The sequence below is a fragment of the Eublepharis macularius genome, chromosome 16, assembly GCF_028583425.1.
Source record: "Eublepharis macularius isolate TG4126 chromosome 16, MPM_Emac_v1.0, whole genome shotgun sequence".
Lineage (NCBI taxonomy): Eukaryota > Metazoa > Chordata > Lepidosauria > Squamata > Eublepharidae > Eublepharis > Eublepharis macularius.
Genome location: NC_072805.1, coordinates 5,118,298 through 5,143,751, shown reverse-complemented (window position 1 = coordinate 5,143,751; position 25,454 = coordinate 5,118,298). Strand labels below are relative to the sequence as shown.

At 41.9% G+C, this 25,454-nt stretch overlaps 1 protein-coding gene across 4 annotated transcripts in view; it reads right to left on the bottom strand.

The window, feature by feature from the left end:
* Nucleotides 1-25,454, bottom strand: part of ATXN10 (ataxin 10) — a 183,531-nt gene that overhangs the window by 94,840 nt on the left and 63,237 nt on the right. Inside the window, exons 5-6 of one of the 4 annotated variants that reach the window (XM_055000642.1) lie at nucleotides 20,950-21,114; nucleotides 4,689-4,769 (exon numbers count right to left, since the gene is read on the bottom strand). The exons of 1 other annotated variant lie outside the window; for it this stretch is intronic. In XM_055000642.1, the coding sequence (XP_054856617.1) occupies nucleotides 4,689-4,769; nucleotides 20,950-21,114 (246 nt within the window). The remainder of the gene's footprint in view (nucleotides 1-4,688; nucleotides 4,770-20,949; nucleotides 21,115-25,454) is intronic. 2 more of the 4 variants (XM_055000643.1, XM_055000644.1) reach the window with 2 other exon arrangements.

Here is a 25,454-nt window from a genome sequence, read left to right as displayed (position 1 = left end):
CCTCGGAACTGGAGCTGACAGTTCAGATTGGGCTGGTGGCTCCATCGCAGCAGATAACTTTGCTGCTGGATCTAGCCCTTGGAACTGGAGTCGATGGTTCGAATTAGGCTGATGATTCCATCGTGACAGATAACTGCTGCCAGATCTGGCCCTCGAATGGGCTAGCGGCACCATCACGGCAGATAACTTTGCTGCCAGTATATATGAGCCAGGGAGAATCTTCTCCCATAACACCGCTTGAGCCAAGAAGCTCCCTTACCTCTGGCTTAGGCATGATCCTCTGACAGTCTGCCTCCTGAAACACTGTGGGTTTCACCCCGACACAGCAGACAGTAATCATGTTCCATGGTGTAAAACATCTTTATTTCATGTTGTAAACAGTTCTTAAGAAGCGACTTTAAGTTGTGATAAGATCACACAGAAATACGGGAGTGAAGAAATCGCGGTAAACGAGGAGAAGAGTTAAGGAGAACCTCTCCTGATGGCAGCGAAAGAAGAACTGAGGGGAATAGGGAAGCTCTGCCCCCTACCCACATTTCGACAGGAAGCCCCTGCACGTGCACAGCAGAGGTGGAGCACCCTCTTATGGACTTTAAGAGCTAGACAATCTTTTCCGGTTGACAGGCCTGCGCATGCACAATTCCCATGTATGCCTGAACAGAAGACATGACAATGAACTTAAGGTTCAGAAAATGGAACAGACACTTTAAAAATCATAAAGCGGCTTGCTCAGTATCAACCATTAATTTGCCAACTGTGAAGTTGTTAAAACAAGAAAATTAAAGGATAGATTCCTTAATAAAATTCACTTCAATCAGTTCATTTTTAAAAATTACATTCATTTCTATAGTTGTATTTTAAACTAGCAAGTTTTTGTACACCATATTTCTAATATACCACTCCAATACTCCTGATTAAAAGGTTTCCAAAAAACAGTAAGTTTCTTCTGTAATTCTCCTTGCACTTATAAACTTCTCCTAACAAAGGACACTCAGGGCCTTCTCAACATTTCCTGCCACTAAAATATCTGCAATTCAGGTATGAGGTTTGACATTTAAGTAATGGTAAATTTGCATTTCAGGTATATATTTATTTTCCCAAACATAGGAAGGAGGGATGTTTTTCTATAAATAATCAGAGGCACAAATAGAACACACTGTACAAAACAACATTCCCAGGTAATAGACAAAAAACCCTTATATCTAACCTTTAAAATTCCAATAGTAGATTTCAAAAGTTATAAGAGACAAACACCTTTAATACATGCCTCAAAACTCTTCCTAGTAATTCTTGTTCTGAGACCACTGAAAAGTAAATCAAGGTCTAGCTTTTCAAATGGTTCTGGCCCAAATCCACTAATACATACTATATCAATTATGTTCAGTTAACATACAAACAGTAATTATTTGGAATGGCTAGACAAGCATCATCACAGTACTGAATGAGCCTTTGGCCCTGGGCATTTCAAATGCAAACAGATCACTGCATGGAGACAGCCTTTGGCCATTCTCCATAACCATATGGCCATACAGAGAGTTGAGATGCAAGTTGAGAAATACCTTGATGGCTGCAAATATTGATGGTATCCAACTCCAAAAATGTAATTGGCAAGAAAACTGCCAATTCTTTAATGAAGGAAACCACTGTAATTTCCTTTATAAAAAAGATTTGCAAGAAGGTTTAGCATTTTGCTAAAGTCAAGCTGCCCTTCCATGCCCTCAAGACCACCTCTGTCCTTGTTCACCCCTATGACTCAGTAACTGGAAGGAGCACCTAAAGGAACCATGCTGCCCTTTAGATGAAAGGCATACCTTTACTGCAGAATGGTAACAATGAGTCTCTGATGGTCTAGGAGGATCTGAGTCCAGTAGCACCTTATAGTAGGGCTGTGAGATCTAAAATTCGTGAATTGGCAGAATAGCCAGATTTATGCCAATCTGGCATAATCCAGCTGTGCTAGATCACACAAGAGAATCCTGAATCGGATCCAGGGAACTGAACTCTGCTGGGTTGGATTATTTGGTCGCAGGCAGCTGCAGCAGAGGCGGAACAGCAGCAAGTGAGAGGCAGCATCACAAATGAGAGGGCAGCAGTGCAAATGAAGGCAAGCTCCATGCCACGGCCAGGGAACAGGGTTAGGCTCATGGGGCGGAGGAGGAGGCAGCAGGCAGAGTGGATTTGAGTCCAGTGACACATAGAGTAGGGGTGTTAGATCTTGGATTTGTGAACCAGCAAAATAGCCTGATTTATGCCAATTTGACATAATCCAGCGATGCAAATTTAGTTAAATTTGCTTGAAAAATGCCACCCCCAACAGTTTTCCTCATAGGAATAATGGCCAGATAAATTTAGGATTCTCTAACTGGATTAGAGAATATGACCTGGATTTCAGGGATATTGAGTTTTTTGGTATCCTTGAAACCTAGATCCAAATCACCCAGACTTTTTTGTTGTTGTTGTCATCAATACCAACATGACTTGACTCTTGAAAGCGTATACCATGAAAATCTAGTTGGTTTCTAAAGTGCCACTGGATGCAAATCCTGCTGTTCTACTGCAGACCAACATGGCTATCTACCTGAAACGATCTGATAAGCTGCTTCCAAAGCTAGTTTTGAGTAAACCAAACTCTATCAGTACAGTTTACTGACACGGTACCCATCTTTTATATTGATCTCTGCCTACAGAAACAGTGTACAGACTTTTTACTTTCAATAGTTAAATCCTAGTATGTGCCTCCAGAATACTCTCAAACACGGTATTCTGTTCTGTCAGTACTGTTCATGGCGTGTGTGTGTGTAAAAGTTGGAAAGGTAAGAGCTTTTAAAGACATAACACATATTGATTTGTTTGCATAATATGTCAATTGGGGTGTGCACTCTGGGTTTCCGATTTGGATAAAATACCCAAATAGGACCCTGTTTGTAAAGATTCGGGATTCCCGAATTGGGGCCAGCATGGTGGCCTCAATTCAGAAATCCTGAATCAAAGCTTCCCGGGAGCATTCGGGTTGCTTCAGGAAGCTTCCGGGCAATTTTAAAGGGCTCTTTTCCTGCCACAGGTCCCTTTAAACTATCCGCTGGCAGGTGGCGGGGGGAATCCCCCCCGCCGCCTGACAGCGGATAGTTTAAAGGTCACTTTCCTGCCGCTTCCAAGCAGCAGGGCCCTTTAAACGTCCCAAACCCCACAAGCCCCAGCCCCCCACCTCCCCCCAGCCTCAGCTCCAGCCCCCCACTTACCTTGGCTCTGCTTCTGGGGTGCTGGAGGCCACGGCCCAGCAGCAGTGGCTCCGGCCTTCTCCGCCACCCCGCGAGGAACAGGAAGGGTGTTTTTGGCCTGCTCCGCTGTGGCGGGGGCCCGTAGGGTGGCAGCAGAAGCCGAAAATGCCCTTCTCGCCCCTCAAATGGCAACCGCGGCCCCTGTGTGGGCCCGCAGGTTGGTGGAGAAGGCCGGAGCTGCTGCTGCTGGGCCACAGCCTCCACCACCCCAGCAGCAGAATCAAAGTAAGTGGGGGGCTGGGGCTAGGGGGTGGGGGGCAGGGGCTGGGGGTTCGGGCTGTTTAAAGGACCCTGCTGCTTGCAAGCGGCAGGAAAGGGCCCTTTAAACTATCATCTGGGAGGTGGCAGGGGGGATCCCCCCTGCCGCCTGCCAGCTGATAGTTTAAAGGGCCCTGCCGCTTCCAAACGGCAGGAAAGCCCCCCCCCCGTCTGCCTGCCAGCTGATAGTTTAAAGGGACCTGCTTAAACTGGCCCTTTAAAGGGCCAGATAAGTGGGTTGGAGGGGACAGGGCTAAGTGGGTGGGTGAGGGGTGGGTGGGTGCGGGTGCTGGGAGAAAACCCAGCTCCCTGAATCACTTTGGAATGCTGCAAATCTTTATGGAGCATTCCAAAGCGATTCAAATACCCAAATCCAAAGCACCTTGCCGCCTCTCTGCTTGAATTCCAAAGGGGCAAGCAGGTCTCACTGTTGTCTCCTTATATGCAACCTACATGAGACAGGACATGGCCAAGCAAGCCAAGCTATGGCTTCACTGTAGCCTGATATCTTAATCAGGATTATGGCCTGGTTAGCACTAGTCATGATTAAATGCTATGGTTACGCTAGGCCCAAAAGAGATTAGCTGAAACATAATGACATTAACAAAATCCGTATGTTACTGTACCTGATCTCTCTACACAGTGCACCTAACCCATTTTTTTCTTTTTCAAAGCTAATATATCCTTGTCTTCTTCACAGACACAGCAATATAAAGATGCTCACTTTCCAGTACTTATTTTACTAAACAGAGGAACATAAGTATATTTGGAGCAGATCTTCTTTGTTAGACTTTTTGTTCCCCTCCTAGCAACTGAACGATAGTACAAGCACAGCCATATGATGCCACAGGGTGCGGCACACTGATGAAATAGAGGCACAAGCATGAAACCTTGCCTTCATTTTCTCTTCCTCTGTCTTTCTTTACAGAGGAAGGGTGCCAATCTGGATTCTGCAACTCCTGTCTAAATCCCTGCCAGCTGCGGCTCAACTGTAATGTTAACCAACCAATTTAAAACCATTACTGACATAGAAACATGCATTTAGAGAGCCTCTGCCAAGTATGAAACCACATAGTTTTTTTCAAATCATGTGAACAGGATACTCTATATGGAATGCTAAATGCTAAAACCCACATTGGTTTGGGGGGTTACCTTTCTTGATTGCTCAGTTTGGCATACAAAGCTCTGACCAACTCTGGGCACTTCAGTAAATGGTTGGTAACAATCAAGAACCTGAAAGAAGGGGAAAAAAAAGAAAGACAAACTGTTGCTGGTACGAGAAAACTGCACAGTTAGCTACTCTATACCATAGTTCATATCCATACTGGGACTTTACAATAACTGGTTGTTAACTAAATGACATTTGTACCAATACTTGCAAAGAGAGGAAAATGCCAACAAAACTTACGATTTTACAAACTGGAATTTCAAAAGGGAGAATATAATGTTCACTAATTACCAAGGTATCAAATCTACCTACACTTGGCTTCTGGATAAGACTAAATAGCAGGTCATTTTTTAAAAAACGTTCTACAAAAACAAACTGGAGACTGTTCAGTTTGTTTAGGCAGCCTTTAACTTAATTTAGACTAAAAGGAAAAGAAATATATATTCCATATAAGTAAAGAGTTCAGTAGCACCTTTAAGACTAACCAATTTTATTGTAGCATAGGCTTTCGAGAACTACAGCTCTCTTCGTCAGATGCATCTTTACTATTTTGCAACTGCAGACTAACATGGGCTAACTCCTCTGGATCTATATTCCATATAAGTTGACTGACCAGAATATAAGACATCTGTGATTTTAAGATAATTTAATATATAGCACAAAGTATCAAATTTAAAATTTCAAACAATGTTTGACTTACTGACACAAGAAAGCAGGAAAAGGACAAGATACATCTTGTAGAGTTAACAGAATTTAGTAAAGCTTACATTTTTTAGTCCTGCAAATTCTTCCACAAACTTTCTTAACAATAAAAATACAAAAATAACAAAGTTCCTGAAGCTGTGGCTTTCTACATACAATCTTCCATAAATTTCAAATTTCAGTCTTGTGCTAAGTTGAAAAAATAATGCATCAAATTCCTATGGGCAAACAATGGATTCTAGGTATCCTAAAGTGTTATGAAAGTTAGCTTGTGCTAGACTACCACTGTTGACAATGAAAGAGCATTTTGTTTAAACTGCATCTACGATCTGGAGTTGTGGAGTCGCACTACCATTGCGGCAAAATATTGATGAACTGGACTCCATACACATCTCTTTGGATACACACCATTAAATCTGGTAGAGGAGGAATAGGATCTCATGAGCAGGGGGATCAGTCAAGATGAGAGCCAAAGAAAATGCTTACAATGTATCATAAGCACAGTGCCCTGCCAAGCCAATAATCTGGAACAATGGAGGGGAAGCTCATGATGACATCACATTATGGTGTATGTGTTCTTAAATTTTATGAGAGGGGACAATTTAGTACATTTGGAGAAGCATTATTGGGAAGCAAGCTCATTTGGTGCTCACACAAGAACAACGGCCAATTAAACTGCAGTCAATATATTATTATCACTCAACATGGGTGACCAACAAGCAGGAAGGTTCATTAGGTGGGCCCTGTGTACCTTCATCACAAAATCACACTTATGCAGCACTCCTGGAAATGCATGATGACATCACTTCCGGAAGTGCCATCACTCCGGGAAGTGACATTGCTTCCTGGAAGTGCTGCCGCTTCCTGGGAGTGACACCTCTTCCCAGAACCTAGCACAATGCATTACGGTGAGATAAATGTTAGTAAGCTTGGAAAATTACACTATTATGAAAAAGGGTTTTTTTTCCTTTCTGTATCCTCTACAAAAAGTGAAATCTTCCATTCTCTTTCCCAAACATTTCATTTCTTTGGAATCATATTTTAAAATATGCAAGGAGGAGGGGCCCTCTAAAAATCCGAAACCCATCTCACAAATCTAAATTCTAACAGATTCCCTCTGCTAGCGTAGAAAAAAAAATCCAAAATTCTTTCTCGAAATTCCAGAGTCTGAAATTTCTAATCTAATGAATATTGAATTTTCAAATTTTCAGGGAGGGTTTTGCTTTACTGGAGCAATTCAAAAGAAGATACTCAACTTTAGCTGCGTTAGATTTATACTTAGTTTAAAATGGCTTTTTTTTGTTGCCTGCCAACTCTACCTTACCAATGGCTAAGCTGTTGTGACATTGTGAAATGCTCATAAATATTCCAATGTCCCACACAAACTATATTCATTAAAACTTCCTTAACACCCATATGTTCACTGCAATTTCAGTGATGTTGATCAGCTGAGGGTGGGGAGAACCATTTGAGTTACAGCTATTAAGACATAAGAACACTTGTATGCCTTCTGTGACTTGGACACAGCTATCCATTCCTAGCATAAAACTGAATAACCAATAACTGAAAATAAAACAGAATGATTTCAAAGCAGCACACACACAAACATAAACCCCTGAATGAAAAGAAAGCAGAATGAACTCAAAGCAGCATAGCCTCCTCTGGAGAGCCGGCCCCAGCAGCTTTGCTCTCTCTCTCTCTCTCTCTCTCTCTCTCTCTCTCTCTCACACACACACACACACACACACACACACACACACACACACACACACACACACACACACACAGAGGAATGAAAAGAAAGCAGTATGAACTCAAAGCAGCTTAGCCTTCTCTGCAGAGCCCGCAGGGCCAAGGAGGAAGGAATCATGTGGGCAGATTCCAGAGCTGCCGGAACGCTGTTCCAGAGCATTCCCCCTCAAAAAACCCTGCCTCCTCCCCTCTCCCATCGGATGAAACAAGGCGGCGCGGGAAGCTCAAAGCAGCGCTTTTCTTGCCATTTGCTAACAGCAGGAAAAGTGCTGCTTTCAAAGGTTCCCACCTTTTTTACCCGATGGGAGGGGGGCAGACGGAACCCTCTCCTCCTCTCTCCCATCGGGTGAAAGAAGGAAACCCGAATCTTTGTCTATTTGTCTCCGTCTATTTGACTTCTTATTTGTCACATATCATGCTGCAACATAACCCATGTAAGAATCAAATATATTCACAGATTTAGTCAGACATATTTTTCAAAAAGTTAATCCCAAGTATCAGCACTACTCCTAGATATGTCCAGTAGCCATTGTTGCATTGTTACTGAAGTAATTTTTTTCCAGAGGGCAAATGTTCTGAAATCCTCAGTTGCACTTGGAACTTGTAGCATGAGGAATTAATTTCAACATTCCAAGAACTGAATACAAATTTGCTCTTTGCAAAAGACAAAGTATCATAGAAAGAAAGATGGCTGTGGATAGGGGAAATACATTGTAATTTACATATTATATCAAGATAAGGCTCTATAACTCCCTTTTTACACTTTTCCTATCATACTTTTTACCTATATTTGGCTCCACAACATGCAAGGATTGAGTATTTTCAGGAAAAGTGAGGAAAAAGTCTATAGTCTGAGAAGTTATAGAACTGATATAACCATCTATGCTTATTTGTACTAAAGAGAAAAAACTGTCAGATGATCACAAATTTTATGTCCCAAAGTTACTTTTGGGACATACAAGAGCAGTGTACTCCCGGGTGGGTAGTCCAGCTTCCAGGCCTAGAGCATGTGTAGTGGTACCCTCCTGCTAAAGGCTGTCTCTGGGGAAGACAATTTATCCATCCTATATTTCTTGATGAGAGAAAAACAGTGTTTCTTACCTGTAACTGTTGTTCATCTAGGTCTTCCGTGCAGGCACACATAGGACTGCGCATGCGCAGGCCTGCTGACTTCGGAGATTTTTAAAGCTCAAAAACGCTAGGGGGCGTCCTCGCCTCTCAGTGCGCATGCGCGGCCATCTTTCCCACCGAAAACGGTCTCTAAGAGGTGGGGCGCCCCCAACGTACCCTCAGTCCTCTTTCGCTGCTGCACTACAAGGTAAGTACCAAGAGAATTAGCAGGGAAGGAGGGAGGGTATGTGTGCCTGCATGGAAGACCTAGATGAACAACAGTTACAGGTAAGAAACACCGTTTTTCTTCTACGGTCTTCCTGTGCAGTCCCACATGGGAGATTACAAAGCTTAAATACCTGGGTGGTAGGCAACTTCGAATCATCACAGGAAGATTGATTGTAAGACAGCTGTCCCCACTATCATTTCCTTCCTGTCTAGGACATCCAGGGCATAGTGCCTGACAAATGTGTCCGCTGAGGCCCAAGTCGCAGCCTTGCAAATGTCTTGGAGTGGGACACCTCAAGCTGTCAGTTTGAGTGAATGTACTCTGTGATGAAACACACCCTGGTAAGACAATAGGTCTGGTCGCATCAGGAAACGATGTATCCGGCTGTGGAGTCTCAGGAGCGTGTGAAACCATGGTTGTCGTGGCCAATAAGTGGCTATCAGAATGGCCGATGTTCTGTCCATCTGAATCTTGCAGAGCACCCTGGCTAACAGAGGGAACCGAAGGAAGATAATGGAGATGGTTGGACCACTTTAACTGAAATGTGTCCCCAAGAGACTTGAGGCTGACTCTTCCTCTGGAACAGTAACGGGGAGTCTTGTGGTTTTCTTCCAACGCAAAAAGGTCTAAATCTGGAAATCCCCATTCTGTAAAGACAGGACATAGGTACACGTCGTGAAGGGACCACTCATGGTTGTCCCCTTGAAGTCTACAAAGATGGTCAGCCATAACATTATCAACACCCAGGATATGGACTGCTAAAAGCCATATGGAGTGGTCTACAGCCCAATTCCAAATTTTTATTGCCTCCTCACATAAAGTCCTAGACATAGACCCCCTTGTTTATTTAAGTAAAACATTGTGGTAGTGTTATCTGTCAGAACTTGGACAGTCCTGTTTTGAACAGCACCGGAGAAGGAAACTAAAGCGTAGAAAACAGCTCTCAACTCAAGAAGATTGATGTGTTCTTCACCTTCTTCTTCATCCCACATGCCATGGGCATAAGACCCCTCATAATAAGCGCCCCACCCTAGTGAAGACGCATCTGTTGTGACAGAGGTTGCCTGTAACCAAAACTGACCCATCAGAAAAGATTTGAGTCCTTCAACCACCAATCTAAAGACAGAAGGACCCTCCGGGGGATACTAAATCTCCGATTTTGAGAGGCTTTTTCTGGGGAAAAAGCTGTGGTAAACCAAAGCTGTAATGGTCGCATCCGAAGCCTTGCCAGGGGGATTACGGCCATAGTGGCAGCCATATACCCTAGTAGTACTTGGATAAGTCTACCTGGCTGAAATCAACACCTCTTAAATTTCCTGACCAGCATCTTAATCTTTTGTGCCCTTTCAACAGGTAAAAAGCCAGCATCCTGTACTCCATCAATGACAGCTCCTATGAATTGGGTGACTCTAGAAGGGTACAGTTTCGATTTCTTTTGATTGACAAACAAGCCCAATTTTAGACAAGCGGATAAAGTAGTGGAAATTTAATTATTCACATCCAACTCTGATTGTCCAACAATCAGCCAGTCATCAAAGTAAGGAAAAATACAACAATCTTGCGTTCTGAGAAAGGCAATAACAACTGCCATGCATTCAGTAAACACCCTGGAGGCAGTGGATAAACCAAAGGGGAGTACACGGTACTGAAAAATATGAGTACCGTAAGTGAAACAGAGGAACTTTTTATGGTCAGGAAAAATGGAGATGTGGAAATACGCATCTTTGAGGTCTATGACCCCAAACCAACAGTGGGGGGGTATCAGGGCCAGAACCATCTGTAAAGTGGTCATTTTAAATTTACGGACCCTTATAGACTTATTCAGTTCTCGTAGATCCAAAATAGGGCGGAGTCCCCCATCTTTCTTTTCTACTATGAAAAGGTTGGAATAGAACCCAAGGGGAGGGGAGGTATCTAACACCTCCTCAATAGCCCCGTTCTGCAGTAAAGCTGAAAGCTCAGACACTACCCCATGTTGAGTACTCTGAGAAGAAAAAACAGGGAGCCGGAGACCAGGCCACTGAAAAAACTCAACTTTATATCCAACTTTAACTAACTGTAACCCAAACATCTGAAGTAATATGGCACCACTCAGAGAAAAAGGAAGATAGCCTGACCCCAAACAAAGGGTCAGGCCCCTGTAATTGTCATAATTGTTTCTGAGAGTGCACCAGATCTTTAGGCTGATGTTGGTTGTTTCCCTGCTTATTCTTATTGCCCTGCCTTCTCCTCGAAAAGGATGACTGTGGGCTTTGACACTGCCTTTGTGGTTGGTAGCCATACCCATGGTAGAGATGAAAACGGTGCTGTCGACCTCTAGTGTAAGATCTATATTGAGGTCGATTAGGAGCCTGGTGTTGTTGCAGGACACCATAGGAATGCGACGTGAGCCTGTCCTTGCACTTCTTAGACAAGTAGTCATCTGTTCTATCTGAAAACAGGGTTTGTCCTTCAAATGGAAGGTCCTCGATCATACTTCTGGTTTCTGCTGGTAGAGCGGTAGTTCTCAGCCACGCGAACCTGCGTATGACCAGAGCTGAGAGAAGAGCTCTGGCTGAAGTGTCTGCCATATTCCTGCTCACACTGATTTGATGGCGGGACAAGCGGACCGCTTCCTCTTGTATGACTCTAAGAAAAATCCTCTGGTCATCTGGTAACTGCGGGACAAACGTTGCTACTTTAGTCCACAGCAACAATTGATAAGCGGCCATTATCGCCACATGGTTGGCAATTTTGATGCCAAACGCTGCAGAAGTATAGACCTTCCTGCCCAAGGAATCGATCTTCCTGCTTTCTTTATCTGATGGAACTGACAGGGATCCTTGCTTTGGTTTCGCTTGCATGTCCTCCATCACAAGTGAAGACGGGGGCGGGTTCAGAGACAGGAATGGACACAGGTCATCTTTGACTCTATACAAATTTTCCACCATCTTATTGGTTGCAGGGGTTGATGCAGGTTTTAGGTTCAAGCCTGTCAAAAGTTCCACGAAGCCCTCAATCACAGGAAAGGCTACAGCTGGGGGCGAGCCAGAATATATATGTTTTAATATTTTATCCATCGAGCGTGATTCCGTAGAAGCTACCTCGATTTCAAGCACTTTCGCCATGCATTGGAGGAGCTCATTGTAAGCACGGAAATCGTCAGGGAAGCCTCCTCCGACAGTCCAATCACCCTGTCAGGTGAATCCGAGGGAGGGAAGTCATACGATCGCTCCCAACGGGTGCAGTCCTCATATTCGGCATCCAAGAAACCTCGGGATCCTCGTGGATCCCACAGAGGAGCAAGCTTGTACTGAAGGTGATCTGGAGCGCCCTTTGGTTCTGCAATCCAAGAAGTAGGAACCTTCCCTGTAGCAATGCGAAGTAGAGCCCATTGGAGAATGATGACATCTGGAGTAGGGGCTGTGTCTCTCTGTAAGATGCAGGCTCTCCCTCTGTCTCGGATAACCTCTCTCAGCATGGGAGGAACACGAAGACCATAAGTCATGAGAAGGTGATCGAGCTATCCCCAATGGTGTTGGGGGGGTTTCGATCAGAATGACATCCTGCTCCCCAGACCTCTTAGATCTCGGGGTATCCTGGGGGGAGATTCTGTCACCGGAACCATGACGTCTCTTTTCTGGTGGGTCGGGTCTGTCTGTGACCTGCTGTTCAGCCGCTGGTTGCGAGGATATGACACTCTCCAATACTTGTTTATCTGATTTGGAGGACTGACGCCTCCTTTTCTTTTTCTTTTCCAGGGTAGAGCCTGATGGTTCTGAAGATCCCTTCGGAACTGAAGTCTTCCGAGCCGAAGAGCTACTCCGACAATCCGATGTGGCTCCACTTCAAGGAGTTCTTGGTTCCAATAACCTAGGAGTCACAGGACCGTCCTTCCTAGACCAATCACCCGACATCGACAAAGATGGTTCCGAAGCTGGTCTCGACTCCGAAAGGGTCGGATCCGATGAGACAGGTGCAGTCGGTTCCAAAGAGCTCCGAGCCGGTGTTGTCGGACCCAATGGCCGAGGGTCGGGGTGGGCAGGCGACAGGCGGGAGCGAGGTGATTTAGCTCCAGAAGGTCCGGGCGTCAGTATGGTAGCCGATCCTTGCACAGAGGTTTTTTCCTTAGAAGGAGGGTCGGTCGCCACCATGGCGCGCTGCCACAAAGAGGCTTGAAGCCTAACCGCCCATTCTTCTCTGGCCTTCGGAGTGAAGGTGCGGCAGTGCTTACAGGCCTGAGTGTTGTGAGTTTCCCCTAAACAGTACAGGCAGTTGGAATGGCCATCGGATTTGGTCATCTTCCTATTGCACGAAATACACCTTTTAAATAACGCTTTCTCTGACATTCTTACAGATTAAGATCTCTCTCTGAAGAAGTACAGTGAGCAAGAACCTCTCTAGTCGGTGGCAAAAGAGGAACTGAGGGTACGTCGGGGCGCCCCGCCTCTTAGAGACCGTTTTTGACGGGAAAGACGGCCATGCATGCGCACTGAGAGGTGAGGACGCCCCCTAGCGTTTTTGAGCTTTAAAAATCTCCAAAGTCGACAGGCCTGTGTGTGCGCAGTCCCATGTGGGACTGCACAGGAAGGCCGTAGATGAACAACAAGATACAGAAAAGGATTTATAAGAAGCAAATTATTTATCAATCTATCTTTATTCATCAGCAAATAAGTCACAGAAACAACACAGTAATTCCTTAAAGATAATTTCCGGAATTTTTTGTAGTTTCTTTGTATTATTAATATGTGGTATTATTTTTGTATGTTGGTTAGTTGTTGGTTGTTCTTTTTATTAGTTTTTTGTGTAATTGTAGTTTTTAGGATTGTCCTTGAATAATATAAAACTTAATTAAAAAAAAAGATAAAAATTGGGTAATTTCCACACTTTTTCAAAGAAGAAATTAAAATATACAGTATTCATTTAAAATATCACAGAACAGAATCACTTTGCAACGCAATGGCTAATGACCCGGAGCAGAGCAATTAGCATGCACGTCAATGATGCTTACATTAGCATGGTTCATCATTATCTTTATATTTATGACGGCAGCAACCAGCCTTGCCATTTAATGAATTTGTCACTGTCTGCCAATAATACTAATTTATCCTAATCTGACATTCTTGTGAAGCGAGACATGATGGTCCTCAAAAATAAGGCTATATGGAATCCCACTGAAGCAGCCTTCCAAGACCACAAGCAGTAAAATACCTAGACATGCCTTACTGAAGACCTTTTTGTGATCATGATACTTTATATCAGTAAAGTATAAGAGTCAAGAGAGAAGAAGCAACTGCCTGTAAAGGAAAATGGCTCTCAAGGTGCCTACTAATCAGTTTCAGCACTCTGGTCTAACAGACTTTCTTTTACTAAAAGTTGGGCTGCATGGAAGCTCCTCCTTGTCAGAGGCAGAGCTAAGTCACCTGGTGCCATATATGTCTGGCTACATATCTGCCATGTGTATTTTCTGTATTCTGTGCTCTGTACTGATCCTCTGAGAGTATGTGAAGTTGCATAGCAGTGGCCTGTTTGGCTGGGAGTTGCTTATCTTACAGGTGCCTACTGTGGTGTCTACTTTCATTTTCACAGCCACCCGAGAATGTGTCCTTGAGTGCCAGCTTGAGCCTGGGAACTGAAAATGACTTCATTTTTGCTTCTCCAGTTCTTCTCTCCTCCTGTCTCAAACCCCCTCCCCCACCTTCCTGGCTCCTTTGTGCCAGAATCCTAACCGTCCATATCCTAAAGGCAGGAACTTTCCCTATAACTAACCCCGCCAAACTTCCACATGTCACTTCTGCCAATACCATTGTCTGTGTATACTGATGCTGATGGATCTCTAATAAAGTAACTTCAACTCATACCCTGGAGAGTGTGCAGTGGAGTACTATGGGGATCTAACTGCCAGTACCTGACACCTGGGCTGAGGGAAGGAGTGAAGAACACGTGGTGAGCTGCTCCTAGAAGGGGAGTTGTCCTTCTGCCTTGCCTTCCTAGCTGCTGTGTGAGAAGCTGAGAGTGAGTAGGTTCTTGTAGCTTGCTAGAGAGTGGTTCTGTTTAAGTTCTGTTTGGGGCTCTTTCAGTTTTTGGGGCTGTTGGGGGCTGAGGGAGTTGCTGTTGATTGCTGTTGATTACAAGCCCTGCCCCCTACTGTGCTGAGCTCTGCTGTGCTTAGCAGGAAGTGACCCTTTGAAACAAAAGGATCCTCCTAGCCAGAGGCAGAGCTGAGACAGCTGGGCTGAGGCAAGGAGTGAAGAGCACATGGTGAGCTGCTGTTAGAAGGTAAAGGTTTTTTTTGTCTTTCTGCCTTTTGGCCTGTGGGCCCCGAAACTCTGCTCAGAGTACTCTTGGAATATACTTGGAAGGCAATATCGACAGAAGATCTCTTTCCAGTCACCTGCATTGAGTGTGCCATGTTTGTTTTCCTTCTGGAAGAGAAGACGGACTTCACTTATCAAAAGCTGGCCAGGTTTTTGGAGGAGGAGATTCAGAGCCTGGAGGAGAGGATCACCACCCTTCAGGAAATCAAGGAAGGGGAGGATTTCACTGAGAAGAGCCTGGGGGCTCTGCACAAGCATAAAGAAATAAGTCCAAGAGAAGACGGAAGAGTTGATCTCCCTTCTGAGTCTCCTCTCAGTTCTGCAGTACAAACTGGAAGATGTAGACTAAGACGATGCTCTGGTCCACTGGAGCTCAAAAATTGATTTGAGGTGCTTGGAATGGTGATGGAGACAAGGTAGAAGGAGAAAAGACCTGGAGAAGGGAGTGAAGAGGGCATGGGACAACATGGAAGTGGAAGAAAATGGAAAGTGGTGGTCGTCGGTGTCTCTCTGCTCAGAAGTGTGGAACGTCATCTGTCCAGGACAAATCCCCTACTCTGAGAGATGAGTTGCTTGCAGGGGGGCAGAATTCAGGATATTACAGACCGACTGCTGAAACTGATCAGACCAACTGGCCAGTACCCATTTGTGCTGGTTCACGTGGGAATGAATGACACAGCCGCGAATACCATCCCAAGAATTAAAGAGGACTATGAAGCTCTTGGAAGGTGGTTGAAGACATTGGAGGCACAGGTGGTATTCTCTTCTCTTCTTCCTGTCCAAGGAAGTGGAATGCAAAGGGAGCATACCATACTCGAGGTGAATCGTTGGCTGAGGTGGTGGTACCGGCAGGAGCGCTTTGCTTCTGGGACCATGGGATAAGTTTTCTCAGAGAAGGTGTGTTGGCACATGATGGACTTCACCTCTCAAGGTCAGGGAAAACAATGTTTGGAAAGAACCTGCAGAGCTTCATCAGGAGAGCTTTAAATTGATGCCGCAAGGGGAAGGGGACAATCAACATGGGGATTTCAATGACGAAGTGATAACAGTGGGGGCCCACCTGGGTAGGACAGATCAAACACAGGTACAAGGCTACAAGTGCCTATATACCAATGCCTAAAGTATGGGTAATAAGAAGGAAGAGCTTGAGCTTCTCTTGCAAACAGAGGGCTATGATATATTAGGATTTGTAAGCATCTGAAGGATTGCTTAGTGATTCGGAGAAGTCAACATGGTTTTGTCCCCAACAGATCTTGTCAGACAAACGTGGTTTCCTTCTTCGATTGAGTGACAAGCTTACTGGATCGTGGGGACTCTGTTGACATGATTTACCTGGATTTCAGTAAAGCTTTTGAAAAGGTTCCTCATGACATTCTAATGGGTAAACTGGAAGACTGCAGACTGGACTATAGGACACTTCGGTGGATAAGGAACTGGTTAGAAGACCGCACTAGTTAGAGGGAGGTATCCAATGGGGTGCCACAGGGCTCGGTTTTGGGCCTGGTACTTTTCAATATTTTTATCAATGATCTGGATGAAGGGGTAAATGGGCTACTCATTAAATTTGCTGATGATACCAAATTGGAAGGAGTGGCAAACACCCAAGAAGATAGAATTAAAATTCAACAAGACCTGAATACTCTGGAGAAGTGGACGGTTGTGAACAGGATGCAATTCAACATAGATAAGTGCACACTATTACATCTGGGACACAAAAATGGGAAGCACAAATACTGGATGGGGGATACACTTCTTGTTAGTAGTGTATGTGAAAGAGATCTTGGGGTAAGAGTGGACTGTAAACTCAATATGAGCAGTCAGTGTGATGCGGTGGCAAAAAAGTCAAACTCAGTCTTGGGTTGTATCAAAAGGGCCATTGCATCAAAATCACAGAAGGTCATAGTCCCTCTCTATACTGCCCTAATCAGGCCGCATCGGAAGTACTGTGTGCCGTTCTGGAGGCCTCACTTCAAAAAGGATGTAGACAAAATTGAGCGGGTGCAGAAGAGAGCAACAAGGATGATCAGGGATCTAGAGACTGAGCCCTATGAGGAAAGGCTGAGGGCCTCAGGAATGTCTAGTTTGGAGAAGAGGAGATTGAGGGGGGACATGATTGCTCTCTTTAAATATCTGAAAAGCTGTCATTTGGAGGAGGGCAAGGAGCGGTTCCAGTTGGCAGCAGAGGAAAGGACCCGAAGCAATGGGCTTAAATTACATGCAGAAAGGTACCCGCTGGATATTAGGAAAAACTTTTTCACGGTCAGAGTAGTTCAAAGGTGGAATCAGCTGCCTAGGTAGGTGGTGAGCTTCCCTTCACTGAGAGTTTTCAAGAAGAGGCTGGATGAATATTTGTCAGGGATGCTTTAGGCTCATCCTGTATTGGACAGGGGGTTGGACTAGAAGGTCTGTATGGCCTCTTCCAACTCTCTGATTCTGTGAAGGCAAGGGTCCTCAAGTATTCAGAGAATTTGAGACTAGCCACTAATCTCAATATAAAACTGCGCCATAAGTTAGCCTTCATCTCACCATACATCAATATCAGAAAATCTGGAGATGAAAAAATTATTTTCAGCCAGTAGTTAATGGCTGCTTTATAAACTAAGATCATTATTGAGGGTAGAGATGGTTCTACTCTAGCCATAGCTGATGATTAGAGATGGGCATGAACCAAATTACGAACCAAAGTTCTTCACGAACCAGACCGGTATTTGGTTTGCGAACCAGTGGTTCGTTGGAGCTCATTTCTGACGAACCACAATGAACCGCTATGATTTTTAGAGCAGTTCATTTGGTTTGTTTTTCAGTTTGTCACTGCAGACAGTCTGGCACTGATCAATCTGTTACCTTGGCAACTTGTGGAGTAGGCTTTCTGCAGACTTTCTGCAGCTGTGGAAGTGACATCCATACAAACCAAATGAACCAGTTCGTGAACCGGGCAAGTTCATGGCGGTTCGTGGTTCGTAAAACGTGATGAACTATGAACTGCAATGAACTGCCATTTTCCCAGTTCATGCCCATCTCTACTGATGATGTTAAAGGAGAAGCAGCCAAAAGCAGGGAGGAAAATTTGTTTAAATTAAACATTAGATTCCGGAAGTTTATGAAGGTTAGGGGTGCCTTCATTTCATTCTGTTCTTCCTTTAACTTCAAACCGCAGTGATTTCGGACTGTTCTGTCACCTTCCAAAATCAAGATAACAATTATTATTAAATATGAAAACAGACGGGAAGATATTTAAACATAAGTGGAAAATTAAGAATATATATAAACAAGTTTTATATAGATATATGATTTAATTGATGACAATATAATTTGAATGATAGATGTTTTTTCATTATATTTTCTTTTATAAGATTTCAATGCTGTGTTTAGGTTCATATATGACCTAGATGATTACTGATGACTGAAGTAGTGGATGACTATACAGATATGAATTAGATAATTATATGATGTAGTTCATGTTTTATATGTTTATGTTTGAGCTTATTATCAGGGAAAAAATAAAATCAAAACAGCTTATCCTATGACAATTTGAATTGGGAGTTTATGTTCTTGACGATGGAAAAGATGGATATGGGGCAAGATTTTATTAATGCAGTGAAAGCTATATATTCTGAACAAAATGTGTCATTAGTGGTAAATGGTGACTTGACAGAAAAATTTGAGGTAAGAAAAGGTACAAGACAAGGATGTCCACTTTCTCCATTATTATTTGTTATGGTGTTGGAAATACTTTTGAGGCAAATAAGAGATGATGACAATATTAAGGGTATAAAACTCAAAGGGTTTTCTTATAAGTTCAGAGCATTTGCAGACGATGTAATATTTATAGTAGAAGATCCAATCCAGACATTACCAATATTGTTAGATAAAGTTAAAGAGTTTGGAGATCTGGCAGGATTTACTATTAATAGATCAAAGTCAAAATTGCTCTGTAAAAATATGACAAAAAAGAAACAAGAACAACTAATGAATGTTTCAAAGTGTGAAGTGGTTCAGAAAACGAAATACCTGGGGATAGAAGTATCAGCTAAGAATATAGATCTATTTAAAAATAATTATGAAAAATTGTGGTCACAAATAGAGATCTGTTGAAATTGAACAAATTGAATCTGTCATTGCTGGGACGTATCTCAGTTGTTAAAATGAATGTATTACCGAGAATGATGTTTCTGTTACAAACTATTCCAATTGTTAAAGAAGTGAAGCATTTTGACAAATGGCAAAGAAGAATCTTAGATTTTATTTGGGCTGGGAGAAAACCGAGAATTAAGATGAAGGTACTGTGTGACGCAAAAGAGAGGGGAGGCCTGCAATTACCAAATTTGAGACTGTACTATGAAGCAATTTGTTTGGTCTGGCTGAAAGAATGGGTTAAATTATCTAATCTAAAATTAATAGCTTTAGAAGGGTTCAATAACTTGTTTGGTTGGCATGCGTATCTATGGTACGAGAAATACAAAATGGATGGTATGTTTCACCATCATTTTGTGAGAAGGAATATCTTTATGATTTGGCAAAAATATAAGAAGTTTTTGGGTGAAAAAAGACCTATGTGGATTGTACCGGCGGAAGTGGTGAACCCAAATATGTATTATAGAGGGGAAGATTGGTTAACTTATAAGGAATTATTGAGTGGAGAGAAAGACACCCTCAAGATAAAAGGTAAAGATGAGTTACCATTTGAGTATGGTTGGTTACAATATAGGCAAATTAAGGATATATTTGAAACTGACAAAAGAAATGTAGGTTTTAGAATAAAAAATACAGAACTAGAAGAGATTGTTTGGGGAAGAAGCGAAAATGATTTCTAAACTGTATAAAATTCTGCTGACATGGTATACACAGGATGAGGCGGTTAAAACACAAATGGTGAAATGGGCAATACATTTTAATAAAGATGTTACAATGGAAAGCTGGGAATTTTTGTGGAGAAATACTTTGAAGATATCCACATGTAACAATTTGAAAGAGAATGGATATAAGATGATTTATAGATGGTATTTAACACCGAAAAAATTAGCAAATGCAAATAGTGAAATGTCAAATAAATGTTGGAAATGCAGAAAACATGAGGGCTCTTTTTATCATATGTGGTGGGCCCGTGAAAAAGCCAAAATGTTTTGGTCTAAGATTTAAGGAGAAATACTGCTAATTATGAAATGTAATTTACCAAAGAGCCCGGAGATGTTGCTGTTAGGACTGAATATGCAAGAAGTTAGCATAAGGGATAGAACTCTGTTATACTATATGACTGTTGCAGCAAGAATTTTGTATGCACAATACTGGAAACAAGAAGATATACCAGAAGTTGAGGAGTGGATCCAAAAGCTGTTGTACATGGCAGAAATGGACAAATTGACAAGGAAATTGAGAGAGCAGAATCCAAATGAATTTTTAACTGACTGGAAGAAGCTTAAGGACTATGTGGAAAATAAATGGGAAGTGAGAGGACAACTGTGGACTTTAAATAACTACTAAGTGAGATGAGCTATGAGAAAGAACATCGACTTTACCTTTGATAAATAGGAACTATAGAGTAACTAGAGATAAGGACAAGAAATTAAGGGGTTTTAGTGCCGTTGGAAGTCAAATAGGGAAAAGGGGGAGGGGGAAGGGATGGGGGGCATGTACTTTAATTATAAGGGTAAATGATTATGTATTGTGTATTGTGTTGTATGTTAACCCATTCAATAAAATCTTTAAAAAAAACAGCTTATCCTATAAAAAATTATAAAAAAGAATGCAGCAGAAGGATGGCAGGTGCTATGCAAAATGACTGAAGCCTGTGGCTGCCGAGTGAGTGATCCATCCCAATTGACTGGTTCCGATGATGGGAAATCTCAGCTCACTTTTCAAGCTTGTCTGGTAGTTAGTCCAATGTAAGGTTTTTAGTCCCATGCAAGTTTTTAACTAAAGAACACGCCAGGAAGTTTTAGAGAGGTTTTATCACCTCCTTTAATGATTTTTGGTAAATGACCATTCAACATGGATGCATTTCTGTCTTTCAGAGGCATCCTCACATGAAGTTCTTACAATGTTGGTAGTAAGAGAAGGTGTTCTAAATCAAAGTGTGCTTCTTTATCTAGAGATAAGAGGCTAAGACCTCAGCAGGTACCTTTATAAAATGATTTCAAAAGATAATTAAATACATACATCCATTCCATTTCCGGGTACCTTCTGCAGGCTTGCAGAACTGCAAGAGCAATGTTCAAATTGTTTTCTTTCTGTAGCTCTCTTGTTCTCTCAGGATTAAGGCAAGTGAAAAGAATCATACAGCAGTGGTCAACAATTTTCTCATCTTGATGATTTAAGCAATTCCTTTAAAAAAGCAATTATTAAGTTTTGTTTAGAGTAGTAGTGGCTGATTTGGAACACATCAACACTTCAAAACACAACAGACTTACCAAGCATTCCTTCTCATTTGTGCCTGCTTCAGAAATTTTCCCAATTAACCCCTCAACGTGTAAATTATATAACAAAGCAATATTCTGTGAAAATGAGCCCAAATTACAGCCCTCCAACTACCAGACTTCTCAACTACTCTTACTCGGCCATAGGCAGCGAGAAGCTCTGTGGTCAACCTGGGGGCAGGGGAGGCCCCCAGCCAGGTCCCTGTCCATTCAACCAATGGCCATCAACACTCTGGCCCTCAGACGAGGCACAAGGCACCTCCCTCTTTACTCCTCGAGAGAAGGAAGACCTCCAGTCCTGGAGGAGCACAGCCTGATTGCCAATTGTCCAGCTTGTTAGTGATGGGAGAAGGCAGATAGCATGAAAGGGGATGAGAACAGAGATATGGGTGGGATGCCACTGAGCCTTACCTCAAAGCAGATGAACAAGCTGCCTTGGGGATCCTTCTGGGTTAAAATGTGGGTCAGAAATCAAAGGGGTATAGTGTTCAAGTTCATTGTACACACAACTGATTTTATTGTCAGATGCTGCAAAACTAAGCTGATTCTGCAGCAACTATTTATTTAAAATATTTATCTCCTACATACAACTCAATCTATGGAACTCAAAGTGACGTTACTCAAAGTAAAGTTGGTGATTCAGCATTTTACATTAATTTTCTAAAATTCATTTCTATACTCAAAGTAGAACACATCTAAATACTACTAATTTCAACAGGAAAGCAAACTATGGCTGGCAGATCATCAAAAAGCATCCTATTCTAAGGGAGAATTTTTAAAGAGACATTTAAAATACTTTAAAACCCTGCTGTTAGTGATCTAACACATTTCCTTGATGGAAGTTCTTATGAGATTTTATGAGTAGAGATGGGCACGAACCGCCAAAAAAGCGAACTTCGAGATTCGTGTTTGATGAACCACAACCACGAATTTTCACGAACTTCCCATTTTCACGAACCGGTTTGTTCGATTAGTGGTTCATTAGCTCTTGGCCCCTCACAAATGCCATACTCACACTGAGTCTTCAGAAGGCTCTCCTCCAGCCATGCTCCCAAGTTTTGCAAAGGTTGCAATACGCATCTTCAAGTTATAGACCCCCCTACCAAAACCGGCACCCACACCGATGGCTCTTTTGATTGCATTGCAGCACCCAACACTTACCAGACTGACAGAAGGTGTGATTTTTACATTTCAAGGGCATAGACTTAACTCAGTATATAAAGCCATAGACTTTTTTGAAAAATATAGGCATCAACTGGAGCAGAGTAAAAAGGAGGAAGAAGTGGAGGCTCATATTTAACTCTGCTCTTTACTTTTCCATATATTGGGATATCCCCCCCCCATTTTATTAAATTTTAAAATTTCGTGGCACTATGGATTACAAAAATTTAACATGGAATATCAGTGGAGCAAATTCAGCCCAAAAAAGGAAGAAAACTTTTCATTAAAGAAATTAAAATATGAGACGATTTGTTTGCAAGAAACCCATATTAGGAGAAAAGATATAAAATTTTTGATGTAAAAATTCTGGGTGAAGAATTTATAGCAGCAGATACCAAAAAGAAGAATGGAATTGCTTTATACATTAAGCCACATTTAAAGCCTAAACTGATAATGAGTGATGAGCATGGAAAATATGTGGCGGTAGAAACTGATGTACAGGGGACAAAAACATTGGTGGTAGATCTTTACGCTCCAAATAAGAATAAAACTGGATTTTTTTAAAAAATTGGGGATTGTTTAACAGATCTAGCATATGAAAACTATTGTTTGATGGGGGATTGGAATGGAGTGATTGATCCAAAGATAGATAGATGCTCTGAGAAACATATTAAGATGAACCAGGGTAAACTACCTAAAGCCTTTTTTGATCTAATGGATAATTTGGATCTGACTGATTTGTGGAGACAAAAAAATGGTAACGTAAGAGAGTATACTTTTTTTCCAGAAAGACATAGATCTTTCTCAAGAATAGATATGATTCTGACGCCAAGGGACATTGCCACCAAGATGGTTAAAATAGAGGTCCTACCTAAGAAATTTTCAGACCATAACCCAGTATCCATGACTTATAGGGGGGAAAGGGGTACCTTTAGGTGGAGATTAAATGAAGCGCTATTACAAAATGGACTATTAAAGACTTCAAAAATAAACTAAAAGAATATTTTGACGTAAACTTAAAGGTAAAGGTATGAGAATGGTCTGAGATGCAAGTAAAGCATATATTAGAGGTTATCTAATTCAATATAATGCCCAACTGAGAACAAAGAACCTAGAGAAAAAGCAATGTATTTTGGAGGAGATAAAGCGCAAAGAAGATGAACTCAAGAGAGCTCCTGGAAATACTAATATATTGCAACATATTAAGATCTTACAACAACTATCGATGTTAATGTCAAGAGAAATGGAAATTAAATTGAATTATGCTAAACAAAGAACATCTGAATATGCAAACAAGCCAGGAAAATGGTTGGCTTATAAACTGAGAAAGGAGAGAGAAATGAGAATGATATTGAAAATACAAGAGGCGGATAAGGCACTAACAAACACGGCAGATATACAAAAGGCATTTTATCAGTACTATACAAATCTGTATAAGAGTTGTGAAGTGTCAGTGGAAAAAATAGATGAATATATTAATAAACAGAAGCTACCTAAGATCACGGAACAACAAAGACAAATTACGAATGGACCTGTAACAGTAAGAGAAGTGGGAGAAGCCATAAAAAACAGTAAGTTGGGGAAAGCTCCTGGACCAGATGGCCTCCCAAATAGCTACTATAAGTGTTTTGAGGATGAACTTCTTCAGCCTTTACAAAAGATGATTAACTCTATTTTAGAGGGAGGGAAAATGCCACACTCATGGAAGGAGGCCAACATAACACTTATTCCAAAAGAGGAACAAGATCACACATTCACAAGAAACTACAGGCCAATATCACTGTTAAACAATGACTATAAGCTGTTTGCATCAGTCTTGGCAGGAAGACTTAAAAATATCCTACGGGACATTATTCATGAAGACTAAAGTGGATTCCTACCTACGAGGCATCTAAAGGACAATGTAAGAACAGTATTGGATATTCTGGAATATTTAGAAAAACGTAATGAAAGACAAGTTGCTTTGATTTTTCTAGACACCGAGAAGGCTTTTGACAACTTAAACTGGAAATTTTTGTTTAAGATATTGGAAGATACGGACTTTGGGGACAATTTTATTAAATGGACTAAGTCAATCTATACAACCCAGACTGCACGGATAGTCATGAATGGAGAGTTAACCAAACCATGTGGAATACAAAGAGGAACAAGACAAGGTTGTTCATTGTCACTTTTGTTATTTATACTGATGCTTGAAGTTTTGAATAGGGACATAAGGCAAGATGAGAGAATTCGAGGTGTTAAGGTGTAACAGGAGAACTACAAACTGAGAGCCTTTGCAAATGATTTGGTGTTGACTTTGGAGGACCCTTTGAAAGGAACTGAAACCCTAATGACAAAATTGAAAGAATTTGGTGTAGTGGCTGGTTTTAAGGTTAATAAGCAGAAAACCAAAGTCTTAACTAAAAATATGAACATACAAGATCAAATGAAACTTAAGAGCATAACAGGGTTTAAAGTTGAGAAAAAGTTAAAATACTTAGGTATTACTTTGTCAAATATGAACTGTATGTTATGCCAAAATAATTATATTGAAACTTGGAAAGAAATTAAAAGGGATATGCTAAGATGGGATAAAACTCAATTATCGCAGTTGGGAAGAATAGCTACAATTAAAATGAATGTCTTACCTAGAATGTTATTCCTATTTCAGACAATTCCTGTATTGACAACAGAGACACCATTTAAGCAATGGCAGAAGGATATATCGAGATTTATATGGCAAGGCAAAAAAGCCAAGGGTTAAATTTAAGGTTCTACAGGATGCAAAAGAAAGAGGAGGTGTGGGCCTCCCAGATTTGAGGTTATATTTTGTGGCTGTTTGGTTTGGATGAAGGAATGGATACTGTTTTTAAAAAAGAAGATTACTGGACCTGGAAGGGCATGGTCTTTGGGTAGCATGGGTATCTATGGTATGACAAAGTTAAAGCCAATGTAAAGTTTAATAATCACTATGTAAGGCATGCAATCCTGAGAGTATGGAATAAACACAAACTTAGGTTTTGTTCGAAAATACCTCTCTGGCTGTCATCGCAAAAAGCTCATTGTAGAAGGGAAATGGTTAGTCCACCTAAATGGTTAACTTAT